The following is a 17,721-nucleotide window of genomic DNA, read 5'->3' on the forward strand; positions in this document are numbered from 1 at the left end:
GGCGTATAAACCGAATTCGAATCTCTCAGAATTTGTGTAAGTCTTTTCGAAAAATAAAATATAACATTTTACAAACGAAGGATGATATTCTGAGGAAGATCTCGGACGTCCCTTTTGAACAACCATCTGGGGCAAAATGTAATCTCCAGATGGAGTAGGAAGAGGTCATAAGAAAGGGAAAACAGAAGAAAAAGTAGAGGCAAAAATGTAAATGCTGTTAATTTTTTTTTTCAGATTTTTTTAAGCGGCGTATAGACCAAGGCCGACACTATCAGATCTTGTGATAGTCTTTTTGAAAAATAAAATATAGCGTTTTTGGTCAACTGATGACCAAATGGACTGATTACTGATTATTTTCAGCTTTTTCAACCATCTATATGTGAATATCCAGCAGAATAGATCCAACACAGAAAATTGTATTCATACTTGGGCCATATAAGGGCCAATAAGACCTTTCCAGTAGTTGGACCACCCCAAAAATGAAACCCTGTCGCATGTGAAAAGTTTACTATTTGGAGAACACTTAAAAACAAGTGGAACAAAATATTAAGTCCGAATTCTGACAGTCCATTGTGGCCAAGTAAGGCCGTAATCTCACAGTCGAATAGTCTTAGATTCACATTATTCACGGCCACTTTACTCTGCTTATAGACCTGAAATTATATTTCAATAAATATCTGAATGACACTCAGAGATGGGAAACAATTCTTTACCTGCTCTAAATATAAAGGGATGCAATATGAGATAATCTTAATGAGTTAATATAGAATCAGTAAGTTTTACTTACATAAATTGACAGTTAAAATATCTTAGCGCAACCGAAAATTATTTTTCTTTACCACATTTGGAAGTTTTTTTGTTTTTTTTTAATCATATCAAACTATTTCTTTAGAAAGCTGGAAAAGTTGAAGAGGTTTATTCTTCACTTAAGCAACTGTAGATACTATTTCTTTGGGAAGAGAGGTGGGAAGAGGTTAAAGGACTTAAAGGACTATGAAGTTTCATAAGAAGCAGTAAAGAATTCAGCTTTGAACGGGTTAGGATTGCGAAGCGCTTCACACAACGGTGTGATCCCAAGCGGCTTGATGCTGTAACGAGTTATTAGTAGTTGCAGTAACCTCAACTACAAACAAGAGAGGAACATACTTAGAAGAAGAGGTTGTTCCAACGAGGACAAAATCATCGCTATAATCTTCAAAGATGTCAGTACGGGAGGACCCAGGCAGGGTTGCCAGCTTCTCTCTGGATCCTTCTTGCTCTATAACTTGCATATTAGAAAATGCAGAATGGCTTACAGACCTTGAATAAATATATAAAATAACAAACGTTTAGATGAATAGTTAAAAATAATATTGTACGAGCTTTAGCTACCTTCCAAACCAAAATGTTATCGTTTCTTAATAGGGATCTTTTCTATCTTTGATTTTCTTTACTTGCCCTTTTTCGTTCATTTTATTAGGAGGATTAAGACTAAATTTCAGCATTTCACAAGTAGTATTTGTATTTGCTGATAAGTTTTAGCATGACAAACATTTGAGTACAGAAACAAAAGGATGTTCCACCCAAGTTCATACAGGATTTTCCCATCCAAATTTATATCCCATACCCCAACCTTATTACAATTGAAATCTAATAAGCAAATAGAACGTAAAATGATATTAAACCTAGTAAGTAAATTATCAATCATAATATATAGCCTAGGTGAGCAGGAGCGTCCCGAGGCTCATTTCATTAGGGGGCGATCTTCGTAAATTTTACCAAATCGCAACCTGATTTATGCCGAATTTTCTGCAGAAATCAAGAATTTTGCTAAATTTCAACCGATTTTGCAAAATTTCTGCCGAAAGTTTCGCCTTTACCGAACGCCAAAATAGTTAGGGGGGGGGCAACCCTCCCCCAGGAGATCCCTCTCTTAGAGGATGATCTAACTTACTTAGATAGTGTGGCAAATGAGTATATATATATATATATATATATATATATATATATATATATATATATATATATATATATATATATATATATATATATATATATATATATATATATATATATATATATATATATATATATATATATATATATATATATATAGTAGTTATGAAGTTAAAGATAAACTACTGAAGAATATGGATACAATTTTTGAAAAAGGGGAAGTACCTAGCAATTTTAACAAAACTAATTAAACTCCTCTATAAAAAAGGTGATTTGAGTTGTGTGGTAATTATAGAAGCATCAGCTTGGTTTCTGTAGGAAGCATATTACTTAGTACGATGATACTTTTTAGACTTAGAGATGCTGTAAAGTTTTGAGAGAAGAACAGCTGGGTTTTAGGAAGGGGAGAGGATGCATCGACCACAATTTCACTCTTAGATTAATAATTGAGAAGCGCCTGAGTCATCGAACACTTTTAGTCCTCAGTTTTAAGACTATGAACAGGCATTTGATTCAGCTGATAAAGAGCTTTAGCAAAGGTCCTATCCTTATTTTTTTTAGGCTTTGCGAGTTCACAGTACAAGAATAAATTTGAAAATTAATCATAAGAAAACTAAGACGCCAAACTAGGAACAACTGATGGCGAAGAGGTGATGTTGGGTAAGGAGAAGATGGATCAAGTGGAAAGCTTCACTTGCCTAGGTTATTAGTAACGACAATGGGTGCTGTCAAGATGATGAAAATAGAATAGCCAAGGCCAGGGTGTTTTTCATAGTTGAAAAAACTTTGGAAGAACAGAAAGATAAGTCTGCGCACCATACTTGGAATATCGGAAGCTACAGTGATGCCAGTCCGAAGAAGGCTGAAGTCGCAAGACACTATCCTGAACAAAATCCAAAAACAGCAGCTGCGCTGGTTCGTCCATGTAAAGTGAATGAATCCCGAACCCCTGCCCAAGATCACACTTGAAGGGAAAACTGAAGGACTTCCACCACGGGGAAGACCGCGCAAAAGGTGGATCGAAAACTTTGACCGACAACGCATTGCCAAACTATCCCAAACTGCACTTGACAGAACAGCATATCCAGCCCTAGCTCATAAGATTCTGGAAGGAGTGGCCCCAAGACGTCCCATGAGGATGTATGGGACTTAGGTATTAAGTAAGTAGTGATGACAGTGGTCAAGTATGGTTCTGAAACGTGGGCACTCCAGAAAAAAGGGGACATATTTTTTTTTGCCCGAGGCTTGATGTTTTCCCAGAGAAATTTCCTACGGATTGCTATGAGTACCCGACTGAGTGACCGTGTCTCAAACAGTAAGCTGTACGAAAAATGTGTGCCAATCCCATTTTCTAGGGCTATAATGAGAGAAGGATTGAGATGGCTATGTCACGTTCTGCGGATGGATGACAAATTGTCCAAGATTGTCCTTGTTGGACAACCGTCTAGGGCCAAACGAAAACAGATTGTCCCCGAATGAGGTGGGAGGACGTCGCGAGGAAAGATTTAAGGAAGATGGGAACTTCTTGGGTAGGTCTAAAGAGGGAGGCTTTGAATAGATCTGGGTGAAGGATGAACGTGCGTAGCTGTGTTCACCTCCGGTTGCTTGGTGCTGCAGTGAGTAGTAATAGTAGTATTCCTTAGAAATTCTCGCCATACACATTTTTTGTTGGGTAAGCAGGGGCTCATTTAAATGTACTACGTAATCGTGAACTAGTCAGTATATGTCTGTATTTTTTTAATCCCCAATTCTAGGGGATTAAAAGCATACTAAGAACATAGCATACATATTCAATTTGGCTCATTAAGTTTTTAATTGATTAATTTATGACTTGAGAGCAGTTTATTAGTTTGAAATCAATAAAATGTATATTGTTATTATTTTACATCCAACAACAAAAACATATTATAATATATATTTTAGACATATTATGTACACATGTACTATATATCGACATACATATTATTTATTTACATATTAAATTATATAACGTAAGTTTTGTTACTATCACAATGTATTCGTGATTAAGGTTATTTTTAAAATACTACTTCTTTAGATAATGAGCTTTTTCTTAGATGATGATCCAAAGTTGTCTGTTTTCTACAAGAAACAAATTTACCTCCTTCTATAGAGCTCTCTCGTATCCTCCCTCCCATTTTCCTTTTCTGCCTCATTTTCGTTTCTGCCAACAAGGCAGAAACGATGGCATACAGCTCGGTCCAATTACATTGAGGTTGGCCAGCCGAAAACAGAGTGTTTGAAGAACAGCTTCATTCAAAGTGACCCTTCGATTTGGACTGACCTTCCCGGAGAATTTATCCCTAAGAGTTTCTACGCCGGCTCTTACAAAAGAAGGTTCAACAATCATTTAGAACCTCTATAAAAAACTAGAGGTAAACCAGATATTTAATCATACCAGGCACCATGAATTTAGAAATAAGAAAAGTTACTTAAAAAATAGGATAATTTCCCTATTTTCACAGGTTTTTTATACCTTCTCGAGAAAGAAAAAAAAAAAAAAAAATGCAAAGCAAATTTCAAAAACCTAGTTCGATGTATGGATAAGCTTAATCTCACCTATCAAATAAAATCAAAATTTTCGGTTTAAGTTGAAGTATTAAAGCAGCAACTCTGCAACACTACCCAAAACATACACAAGGAAAATAAATCTTAAAAAATTCTGTCAGAGTCCATTGCGTCTGTAATTACAGTTAATAATGATAAAAAAAAACTTACGACCGTTGAAATCCACCCGCCATTCCCATGCCTAGCCTTTCAATCTGCTCTGTCTTTTTGGAGTCAGTATTTTTCAGCTTTTCAGATTCTTTCATAGGCTGAACTGTTAAATCTTCATAAGCTAGTCTTAACGACGCCATCTTCTTCTCGTCTTGATCTGAAGTAGATGGCACTATAGGAGATGTTTGAGGCCTTTCTAACCGCTTTTCAAGTTCATCAAAATCGACCTAAAAACAAAGATATGCTTTCTTCAAAAGAACAAGCTAAATAAATTATGATCAGCGAAAATGGAATAATGCTGAAATTATCAAATTGTTGCTGATATTGCATTAAAAAAAATCGTAAAAAAAAAATAAGAGCTTTCTAAGAATTTCCCCAAACCGAACTTTTTTAGGACCGAAATCAACTGACAAGCGCACTGCTTCATTTCTTCTGTTTATAGTGAATAAAAACGGTTTAGATATGACTTTAAAAAGGCGAAATTCAAACCAGAAACCTTCGAAGACATTCGAAGGCATACCTCCAAAGGTATATGCTACAAGATGCGAGGGAAAAGGCGGATCAAAATCTTAGGGGGGGGGGAGAATATGACAAGGGCACCAATAATTAACGAAATTGACTAGTTTATAAAAAATAGGGTAAAAAAAGAGAAAAAACAAATGAGGACGCCAGAAAAATCTTGGGGGGCCCGCGCCCCCCCCCCTGTACCAGGAATAAGTTACCTTAGAATAAGACAAGAATTGCTGTAAGAACTCCATCACTATTTCAAGTGACGACCTGATTGGGAGACCCTGATTTAACTTAAGTCATACAATCCAATTGTTATTTGGACTCTCAAATTATAAACTCTGGGTTTACATTCTTGACCTAAGAAAATGAGGAAAAAATTTTGAAGGGTTGCAGAGCTAACAAACTAATTTTTAAAAACTCCTCAGAAATAGGCAAGGGTTTTATGTAATGTAGCCCAAAAAATCCCTCTTTTTATCAAAAGCATTTTAGTTTTTAAGACTCCTGTTTTTACTTATTTTTAATTCGATTTTTTGAATTTCTGATCATCCACAGATTAAATCTCCAGACTTTATAGACTCCCCAGATTATTTACATTATCCCATTTAAAAATTGTTCTAATAATTTTACAAAAAATTAAGTTCTCACAAACCCACAGAAAATTGTTAGTGAAATTCTCAAAATGTTGTGGAAGAGATTGTTAATAGATTCTGAGCGAGAAATTCAAAAAAATTTAAAAGTTAAAAATAAAAATGAGAGCGTAAAAAAGTGCGGCGAGTTAAAGAGCATACTTCCTCATTTAAGGTTCATATTCCTTGCGCAAGTTTTTGGTATCTTATTTTCTCGTCTTACAGTTTAATATTACAAAGCAAGACGATTATTTTGCTATCAGGTTCGATCCCCCTTTCCAGGGAAATAATGAAAGAAATGTTAAGACGAGTAGGCCAGGTATTATGGATGAAGGGTGATAGATTACTAAATATTGTCTTTTAGCCATTCTTCTTGGGCCGAATGTAAAGCAATTGATCCCCGAAAAGGGTTGGAATAGGTCATAAAAAGAACCTGATTGTATTTTTTAGCCATTCATCTGGGGCCAAATGAAAAACATGACATCCCCGAATAGGTTTGGAATAGGTCATAAAAAGAACTTGACGGAAATTAATAAATTATTGGAGAATTAAACGGTTGGACTTTTGAATGAACTTGGCAGAGGAGGAGCAAGGGTCTTGACCTAAGGTGGCTTAGTGTTATGTTTGCACTGTGGTATGAAAAAGTCACAAATTTGATCAATAAAGTGTGTATTAATATAACTATAAAGAAAAAAAATGAAACAAGTGCAGAAAAGCCAGGGATATCCCCCAGTCTTTTGACTAGCATCAAGAGGAGGCATGCATTGTATAAGGTTAGTAAAATTACTGACCGAGAATATATATATATATATATATATATATATATATATATATATATATATATATATATATATATATATATATATATATATATATATATATATATGAACATGTTCACCAAGATAAAAAACAAAGAAAATATGCAAATACTAAGTTTCCTTTTTATTCAAATAAGCTTTCTGAAGAACTTGACTATGTAAAACTTGATATTCCTTTTTTTATTTACGATACTTGCACAAAGTCCTTTTTTTAAGTAAACAATGCTTTTAATCTTTCAAATTTATTTTTACTTTCCAGTTTTTATTCTGCTAATTTTTAAGCAAAATTTTTTATATTTGCTAGTCGTAACAGCACGTTGTTTATGTTCAGCGGTGAGTTTAGAATCATTTCTATTTCAGCCTATCGTGATTCTACAGCATTATTTTTTGACAAGTTAAAGATTTTTTTTTTCTGAACAAAAGCGTCCATAGCGCTTCCCGAAAATATAGGGCTTTTCATTTAATCTTTCCTTTGTTAAAACAAAATATAACCTTGCTATCATTTCATTTTTAAGTTGAAAAAATTGTGCGAGGAATTCGTCCTCGTATCCCTGTTTGCTGGCATGACGAGGCACAAAATACCGAACTGATTTACCGAATGTTTCATCCGGGTTGCGCCTAATCCCTTCTTTGCACCTAGACCAGATTTTTTGGCAGCTGGCTTTTTCTGGCCTATATATGTTGTTTTTGTGGTAGGCATAGCTGCATCACAACCAGTGAGAAGACCTTCGATGCTGAAATCTGGTAATGTTTCTTCCTGTTTTGGCTTCTCATTTCCATTTTTTAGACTAACTAGTGGAGGCAGGGAATCGTTCGTGTTCACCTGAAAAGAAGAGAAGACATTTTATGAGCCATTCAGAAGTAGAATAGGTTTAATCAATTTTTAAATACTGAATTTAAGTCAATCAGTAATTTTGACGTAGATAATTTCGGACATCACAGTGCCTTTCCATGACGATAAATAAAAGTTGAAATAGGGATAAAATCCTTTTAATAGACAGTGTTTCACAAAAAGTGATAGAAATTCACAAAAAATACCAGATATTTCAGCTTTACTACTAATGACGGTCACTGCATATGTGACCGAAATATCTGGTATTTTTTGTGAATTATGTATCACTGTTTGTGAAACACTGTCTATTAAAAGGATTTTATCCCTATTTGAACTTTTATTTATCATCAGTAATTTTATTTATTTTTGGTGTCAAATTACATGATTTTGTTTTCAGTAGGATCTTTAGCACCACAAAGAAGGAAAAAAGAACAAGAAAAACCAAAGTACAACCCTGCACAGTATTTTCCGCAACCTCTTACTAATTCAATCCCTTAACTCGCCTGGTGCCCTCGTAGGCGGAGTCTGGTGCTGTCGGGTGCCACGTAGGCTATAAACAAAATCACCTATACTTATGATATGATCAAATAACCGAACCACTCAAGATCTTCAGTCTCCGTGCTGATACCATCAATCTCTCAATCATCAACCTCTTTGGGATGACCATCAGCACTTCAAAAACGAATCCATGTCCCTTTGATGTCAGCCAAATTCCAAGGTAAAACTCTGCCTCCAGTTTGAAAGAGACAATGCTGAGTGGGTCACAGCATTTAGCAACCTTAGCAGCATACTTACCGACCATAACCACTCCCAAGGCATTATGAAAAAGATGGCAGTTACAAAGTCAAGTTTTAAAGCTCTCACTCGGAAGAACAAGAAGATGTCAACATTGTCAAGACCGTTCAGCTCACTTATCGTCCTTGTTACCATATATGCCAGTGAATCTTGGACTTTGAAAGCAAATAATCAGTGCCGTACCGCCTCGACGACTTCAAAACAAAATCACTGCTACACATTGGCGGTATCAGGTTCAATGACACAACCTCCAACATGGAGCTTCTTCAAAGTCTAATAAACCCTCCTTAACAGAATAAAACTGCAATAACTTTGATGGCTAGGATAAATCCAGTGCACAGAAAGTATTCACCTCCTAAATGCAGTCTTCAATGTCCAAGTATACGGCTCTCGTCCGAAATGTCATCCCCTAAAGTAATGGAAAAGCTCAACAAATCGTACCTTCTAGTCTGGGGGAAGATAAAAATTCATATAAGAGTTACATAAACAACTTCATGAAAGAAGATACCTCAAAAAATTAAGGACGAGTGGCACCAAATAGTGCGAGTCAATGGAAAAAAAAGACTTAAAGTCGAAAATAAATATAAACGTTAGTTTTCTAAGCTATATTGTATCACCGTCTCTTCCAATTGGTACTTCTAACGAACATCAGAGCCACCACTCTAGTGTTGCCTCAAGTAAAAAGCCATAAGCCTTCAATGTTTTTTTTTTCTCAGATCCACTTCACATACACGGGGTCCTAGAAGCTATGGATGGAGCTCATCCGAATGGAAATTGAAAGTTCTAGTGTCCTTTTAAGAGTAAAAAATTACCATAAGGATAACCATCCCCTACCCCTGCCCTTCTTTTCCGTACGGCACCTATCTTCCAAAGACATTCGACCCAAATTTTGAGATTTTGTTTAGATTACAGATACTAATAGATAAATAAATAGATCCAAATGCAGGTAGAAACTAAGCTGAATAATTTAATTTAGATTTATTTAAGTCTGAAGTCAAGCTTAAAACAAATAGACATTACTATGAACAATAGTTTAGCTACCGCCCCCCTCATCCTACCCATGAAACTTCTAAATTCTATTTCGTCATTTGCCCTGTGCTGAAAACCAAACATGCTTAAAACATTTTTTTGGAAATAATAGCACTAAAAAAAAAAAAACCTTGAGTTGCTGAGATTTCCTGGAACTAGTAACATTATATTTTACTATTTTGAATGTTAACATTCAGTTTATTTTCATTAGTTCCTCCCAGTTTTCTTGATCATTTTAGAAATTTATTTCGGTTTTTGTTAATGTATCAAAAAATTAGGCAGTAGACAAATTTTTATTTCCAGTAATTTCTGCTCGTTTTTGACTCGAGTATTCATTTTAATTTCTACCCGTCTTAGAATTTAATTATTCATCTACATCAGTATCTATTGTATTTATGTTTGAAGCAATTATTTATTTTAATTTCTCTCCCTTTTGGTTTTCATTTATTCTTTGATCGAAATTTATGGTCGTTTGAATTATTATAGGACTTTATTTCTGCTCATCTTAAGTTTTAGTATGAGTTTTTAGTGTTGTTTTTAAAATTTATTTAGGAAGGTTTTTTTTAATTAATATATATAAATATTATATATAATTTAATATATGTTAATACATAGTAATCATAGAAAAAAGCAAAATGATACTTTGCTCTCTACTCACTTATTTACATTAGCTTTCAACTTATTTATTTATAATTTTCATACACCTATTATGTTTATTTATTATTTACTTTTGCATTTAGCCATCTAATTAAACATGATTTTTACAGAAGAAACTTGCTCATCAACAGTAAGGTTAATTAGTACAATCACTACAACCGAGCTACTATAATTTTGTTTAGAGGGCGCTACTGCGCTCCACAATTTACTCCTACGAACTTAGCTAGAGAAACAAATCGACCAATTTGGCCAAAAGATTTGACCATTTTGGCCGTTTTGTATTGTCGTCCAAAAATCCTAATAGTTAACCCAATTTATAGAAACTTTGCAAAAACTGCAACAAGCTCTCTAAACTTAAAATTAAACTCATCTACTTATTAATTTAATACACTTATCAAACTACTACTACTAACAACTCATCGCAGCACCAGGCCACCTGAGGCCAACACAATTAAGCACGCTCATCATGCACCTATCCTGCTTATTTGTTATTTACTTCTTTATTTAGCCATCTATTTAATCATGATTTTTACGAAAGAAACTTGCTCATCAAGAGTAAGGTTAATTAGTACAATCACTAGAACCGAGCCACTATAATTTTGTTTAGAGGGCGCTACTGCGCTCCACAATTTACTCCGCTTACTCCTACGGCATTTGGGCAGGACAATCAAATCGACCAGTTTAGCCGAAAGACTTGACCGTTTTGGCTTGTATCGTCCCAAAAACCTCAGCTGGCTCAAATTTATAGAAACTTTGCACAACCCACAAAAAACTCTCTAAACTTAAAATTAATTTTAATAAACTTAAATTTGAACTTATTTACTTATTGGTTTAATACACCTATCAAACTACTACTACTAACAAATCACCTCAGCACCAAGCCGCCTGAGGAAAACACAGCTACGCACGCTTACCATGTACCTATCATGCTTATATTTTAATTACTTTTTTATTTAGCCATCTATTTAAACTTTAAACCTGACTTTTTACAGAAAAAAACTAGCTAAGCAAGAGTAAGCTAGTTACTTAGTACAATCACTACAACCAAGCAACTGTTATTTTGTTTAGAGGACGCTATTCCGGTCCACAAGCTACTCCGCTTACTCCTACGGCAGTTGGGTTATACAAACAAACCGACCAATTTAGCCAAACGATTTGCCCGTTTTGGCCGTTTTGTATTGTCGTCCAAAAATCCTTATAATTGGCTCAAATTTGTAGAGACTTGGCATAAACCACAACAAATTCTACGTCGAAGTTTTATACATGCCAGATGAGATGACTTTTGGATCCAAAAATTCTGATTTTCATGTTGCTTTTAAGTGATTATGTTATTTTTATGCAATTTTTGGCAGACCTTACCCTGATTTCTAATTCGTATCGCCAACACCGTCCCTTAGTAAAACTTTCGCCTAGAATACGAGTAAAAATTTTTGCAAAAGATTCAGAATTATCAATCTACCTGAGAGCTTGGAGGAACAGTTACAGATTCTTTTGATTCCTCTTCAATTTCTTCGGTTTCCTTTTCTCGATGTAAAGTTGACAGGCTAGAGTTGAAATTCTCAATATGAAGCTAAAAGCAAAGAGAATAGCTGTTTTAAAATCTTTGAATTATCTGTAAGTAAAAACAAATCAAAATTAAATAGTATAAGTAAACAAAAAGAGAGAATAATAAAATAATCAACGAGAAAATAATTAAAGAAAAAATACTGAAGGTGAATAACAACAAAACAAAGCATAAAGAATGTAGATAATTTGGGATACCACACTCCATGACGATAAATAAAACCTCAAATAGGGATAAATCCTTTTAATAGACAAATCCTTTTAATATTTGGACAAATAAATGGTTTACCTATGGGTGCCCCTTTATCTCCTTTATTAGCTAATATTTTTGTGGAGAATATTGAAACAATTGCGTTAGGTTCATATTTTTTAAAACATATTTTTGGGGCCGGTATATGGATGACATAATTTCAGTATGGAATTATGGGGAGGAGTTTAAAAGGTTTTTGGAACATCTTAACTGTTTGGGGGGAGGGGGATTTAAAGTTTACTGTTGAATTATAAGAGAATGGGAGACTTCCTTTTCTTAATGTTCTTCTTTTAAAAAACGAAAATAGTCTGGATTTTAAAATTAACAGAAAACCGACAATTAGCAATAGATTTTTGTCTCATGGTTCCGGTCACGCTCGCAAAGTAAAAATTGGCTTGATCATTTCTTTAACTGACCGGATCTTTAGTATTTTCTCTCCCAAATTTATTGAGGGGGAGTTGTCCTTTGTAAGAAAAATACTAATAAGCAATATGTATCCATAGTGGTTAATTAACCAGACTTTTTCAAAAAGAAGAAAAAGGTTTCTAGAGATTTCTAAGAAAGTCTTGGAAACAACCCGGGAGAAGGATGTTTTTTGTTCCTTACCATATGTACCCGGGCTAAGTGAAAAATAAAAAAAAAATTTACAGAGTAATGGTCTAAAGGTAGCTTTAAAGAGTAATAATACTTAGGGTAGTTTTCTAAATTCTGGGAAGGATCTAACTTCATTGGGGCTACAAAGTGGGATCTATCAGATCCCATTTACTTGCGGAAGCTCATATGTGGGACGCATTAGCCAGAATTTGGAAATGAGATTGTTACAGCATAAAGATTCTATTTCTTCGGCTTTAAAGCAGGATTCTAAGTCTGAAGATTTTATTTCAGCCCTTTCAGAACATATTTTCAATTTTCCAGAGCAATTTATTTTGTTCGATAATGTCTCTTTGATTTCTAGGGATCGGGGTTTAAAGCAAAATTTTCGTGAAACTCTTGAAATAAAGAAAGTCTTATTCAAGAATATTCCTTTGAATCGGGACATACATGAATTTGGGCTAAATTCTATCTACGATAATTTATTAAAATCTGACAGAGTAAAGTTCAATTCACCCAATGTAGTTGACCTCTGTCCAAGTGTTAATCATCGAACGCTAATGAACCGAATCCAAGGAGGTCAAAGAGGCTAGCTTCCACCTTTGCTTTGAAAAGAATTAGAGAATTAAACAATATGTAGTTTTATTTGATTTTGTATATAAACTATTGTTTTAAATTGTCCTAGTCTATTATTACTACTGATGACGGTCACTGCATATGTGACCGAAATATCTGGTATTTTTGTGAATTTCTCTCACTGTTATCATCATCACTGTCTATTAAAAGGATTTTATCCCTATTTGAACTTTTATTTATCGATAAAGAATAATATACTACTACTACTACTACTATCAATTCACTACAGTACTCAGCCGGCTGAGGCCAACACAGCTACCCAAGAAGTTCCTATTTCCCCTAAATCTTTTTTTATGACATCCTTTTGAGTTCGTCCTGACATCGTTTTGAGTTTGAATTATTACAGGAATTTTTTCCTGCCTGTCTTAAGTTTAATGGCTCTTTACTTTTGTGCGAAAAATTTCTTTTTCGGAATTTTTTTTATATTAATTTCTGTTCGTTTTTTGTTGCCAAAGTCTTGTTATTTGTTAACATAATAAATATTTCTCCAGTTTCTCACGTCTCTCGTGTAATAATTGAAATATCTGATTAAAATATATTGATTATAATTAATTTGTGCTGCCTATGATGATAGCACCTCTAGACCTTCTAGGAGAATGGACTCTCAGGTCTCTTCAAATTTCGCAGATATGTGTGAAAGGATACTGTTATGTACTAGCCCTTTCAATTTTCAATCGAATGAGCCCCTTTCGAAGTTTCTACGACAACTCTATACGAAATGTCCTGGTCTAAAAAAAAACACAAAACTAAAAATAAATAATACATTGCGCCCACATCGTTCTTTACATAGGTAGCACTATTGGGCTGCCTATGATGAGCTGCACCTCTTAACCTTGCAGGAGGATACTCTTGTTTGATGCATTATCTTACCCTAGATGCTTCCAACTCAAATTTCTTTATTTTATCAAGGGATCCTTAAACGTCTACTTTAATCAGAGATCTATCTGCCATGTACTTTTACTGGTCAGCAAAAAGACAAAATATTCATATATATTTTTCTTGAATAACTCAATCGAACTTTTGAGTTCATCATACATTTCATAAAATCAAAAGTTTTAGAGGGTTAGATATTTAAAGAAAGTTTGAATAATATATAATATTATTCAAATGGTTGAATCCTGAGAAACCTCTTCCATTCCGTTTTCAAATCGAATTAACAGAACGGCAACATTTTCTTGGTTACTAAAGCCACTTTCAATGATTTATAATAAAACAAGAAATCTTATTATAGAAATTTACCGATATCGATGAAGGCTTGATATCAATTTTGATATCAAAGAATACTTAATATCGATCACTTTTCGATGACTAAACAGCCGCTTGATCTTAAATCACCTTTGAGTCTTTTATGGTCCGACATTTCCATTGGGACCTTCCCCAGGACCTTAAATGCACCCCTTTATTTGCTTCCAATCATCATCTAAAACTTATAAGCAACTCGGGTGGGTTTTATTCCCTACGTTAGACCTATAAGGCTTAATTCCCTATGTATTAGACCTTTAATTGCGTGTACCCATTATCTAGAATGCACTTCCACCGTCTGCTCGTAATTGTCGGTCTTCTGTACTAACAAGAAAATAGTGTATTTTCATAAGAAAATTCCCTGGGTTTTTATTATTTTTCCTTTTCATTTTGTTGAATTTATAGATTTGTTTTCCGTTCCTGCGCACCTCATTTTATACACATATAATTCATGATTAAGTGTCTTTGCGGTTACATTTTGTTATGTTCCGTACAGTGAGGCTATTATCTTGATAATGATTATATTAGGTCTAGGCGTCCCCCCCCCCCACGGCTGGTTGGTCTCCAATCACTTTTGAATTATAAAAAAAGGACTAGAACTCTCAGTTTCTGATGTAATGAGCATCCTTCGAAGTTTCTGAGACCATGAGGTAGGGATGAGGCAGGGACAGTCCCTTTCCTTACATCCTTCACATTAATGTTACTCTTTACTTTCATAATAACAGTGTAGACCAGAAATATCCCCAGAAATCACGAGGGAATAAATATCAATTATACATTTTGATGCACTTTTTAAAGTGTATGTTTTTTGTGCCTTCTCCCCCCCCCCCCCCCGAAGAAAATACTCCCCCAACAAAGTCCTGGTTACGGCCCTGGGGATTATACATCAATTTTCATCTCCACTCTCCCCCGGTTTCCTCTTGAGAACTAATTATGTATTTACTTCAAGAAACAATGAGAGCTGGGAGGTATCTCCCTCCCTCCCTCACAGACAAATGCAGATTTAGTTCTAAAGGAGAGACGAGGGGAGGGTGAGGTAGAATTTGATACATAATCCCCAGGGCTGTAGCCAGGATTTTTGTTTGGGAGGGGGCACAAAAACATTAAAAAACGAATCAAAAATGGGAAATTCATATTTAATCCCTCTTGATTTCCGGGAATATTTCTGGTTTACGCTGTTATTATGAAAGTAAACAGTAAAATTAAACCCCAAAATAAGCTGAATTTATTCCGTATAGGAGGTGGGACTGCCCCTTCCTGATCCCCCCTCCACCACACAGTTGCAGAAACTTCGGAGGGTGCTCATTAAATTAGATATTGAGAGTTAGTCCTTTTTTTATAATTTGAAAGTGATTGCAGACCAACCATCTGCGGGAGGTATTTTCTGGGGAGGGACGGTATTTTACAGGGGTAAACACCGGCTCCCAATTCTATTTACATTGTTTGTAGTTTTGATTGAAAAAAGTGGAAAAAATTGTTGATTAATTGGATCAACAAGTAATTGCAAATCTTAGAATCTTTTTCGTTGGCTTGTTATATGGGTTTTATCGATTATTAGTAAAGGCGGTATTGTCTGAGATTTGACTGACTACCCAAACCATATCCTTTGAAAATCAGTCATACAACTGCAGCAGAAAGCACAGACAGTAAATTCAGTATATTTAGATGGAATTTAGGATGAAATGTCACTTTTCTGACAGGATCACAGTCCCAATGAACATTTTGGATAAAGATGTACGTTTAATAGGGTCGGCAGAAAAAGGAAGGTTTTTTGAAACCCTTTTTTGTTTTTTGTTACTTTGTCCAATCTTGATCATCCCAACATTTACCGACCCGACACGTTCGGTAGTTCGATACACTCTCAAGGGCCTTTGTAGCCTTCCAGGTGGGGTTTTAGCATCCCTTTGATTTCCGAGCTACTTGAGGCAAATTTGAAAGCTGATTTAGGCGATGAAGAAATAATTGACGCGATGGTGGCAGAAGATGATGAACAAAACACATGGTGGCAAAACATGAAACGAAAACGAAACAAAACAGGGCAAAACAGAAACGAAAGATGGTGGGAAAATATGAAACAAAAGCAAAACAAAACGTGGTAAAACAAAAACTAAAGATGGTGGTAAAACATAAAACAAAACAAAACATGGCAAAACAAAAACGAAAGATGATGAACAAAACACATGATGGCAAAATATGAAACGAAAACGAAACAAAAAGTGGCAAAAAAAAACGAAAGATGGTGGCAAAAAATGGTGGCAAAACCTGAAACGAAAGCAAAACAAAACAGGGTAAAACAGAAATGAAAGATGGTGGTAAAATATGAAACGAAAACAGAATAAAGCGTGGCAAAAAAAAACTAAAGATGGCGGGAAAACATGAAACGTGAACGAAACAAAACATGGCAAAACAAAAACGAAAGATGATGAACAAAACGCATGATGGCAAAACATGGTGGCAAAATATGAAAGGAAAACGAAACAAAACGTGGCAAAACAATAACGAAAGATGGTGGAAAAACACAGAGAGTGCTGCAAAATAACGGAAACAGGACCAAGCTGCAAACTTCTCCGCTGCTATGTGAGACGAGGCCTTGTCAACTGCTGCTACCCTTTTATACTGGTCTCAGGAAGACAGCCTTGGTCTCAGGAACTGTTCTCAGTCTAAAGGAACTTGTGAGATAAGATTTTTTTCCATTTTCCAGCGATCTTTATTTACATTAACCAACATGTAACCTACGTAAAATGAGTATGCACAAATAAATATCATAATATACGATTTCCATGTTCAGTATTAATAATTTATATAATTATTTTTTATTGTTTAAGTGATAGCCTCGACAATCAAAAAAATTTGATAATTCGACATTGCGTTAGAACAGCATGTGTCGGGTTAATAAGATGGAGCTGTATTATGTTTATTCATTGCGAAGAAAAAAATAATAAGAAATTTCATTATATATATATATATATATATATATATATATATATATATATATATATATATGTATATATATATATATATATATATATATATATATATATATATATATATATATATATATATATATATATATATATATATATATATATATATATATATATATATATATATATATATATATATATATATATATATATATATATATATATATATATATATATATATATATATATATATTTATATATATATATTATACTGTTTTCATTCTCCTGGTTTACCTCATCCTGCAAAACCTTCCTTTGAGAACAGTCGAACAACAGTTGTGACACCAACAACAATAATCAGCATTGTCACCCGATTTCCAATTGCCCAAAATTGAACCTCTTACTAAAAATCACTAAAGACCGCAAAGACCTGTCAACAAGTGACGATAATTTATCATAACAGATAAACCAATAAGACAATGCGGATGAAATGGTAGCCCACTGATATCAGGAACATTATTTAATAGCTTCTCAAAGTTTTTTATCATTATCCTAGATATTACAATTAGCCCTGCAG

General features: G+C 34.4%; 1 protein-coding gene across 1 annotated transcript in view; it reads right to left on the reverse strand.

Annotated features, from left to right (window-relative positions):
- ArfGAP3 (ADP-ribosylation factor GTPase activating protein 3) overlaps positions 1-17,721 on the reverse strand; it is a 62,770-nt gene that overhangs the window by 17,567 nt on the left and 27,482 nt on the right. Inside the window, exons 4-7 of the mRNA XM_089107182.1 lie at positions 11,398-11,508; positions 7,221-7,448; positions 4,672-4,898; positions 1,147-1,299 (exon numbers count right to left, since the gene is read on the reverse strand). Coding sequence (XP_088963308.1) covers positions 1,147-1,299; positions 4,672-4,898; positions 7,221-7,448; positions 11,398-11,508 — 719 coding nt within the window. The remainder of the gene's footprint in view (positions 1-1,146; positions 1,300-4,671; positions 4,899-7,220; positions 7,449-11,397; positions 11,509-17,721) is intronic.

Source organism: Artemia sp. Qi Xiang Cuo, chromosome 21 (assembly GCF_049724085.1).
Source record: "Artemia sp. Qi Xiang Cuo chromosome 21, ASM4972408v1, whole genome shotgun sequence".
Lineage (NCBI taxonomy): Eukaryota > Metazoa > Arthropoda > Branchiopoda > Anostraca > Artemiidae > Artemia > Artemia sp. Qi Xiang Cuo.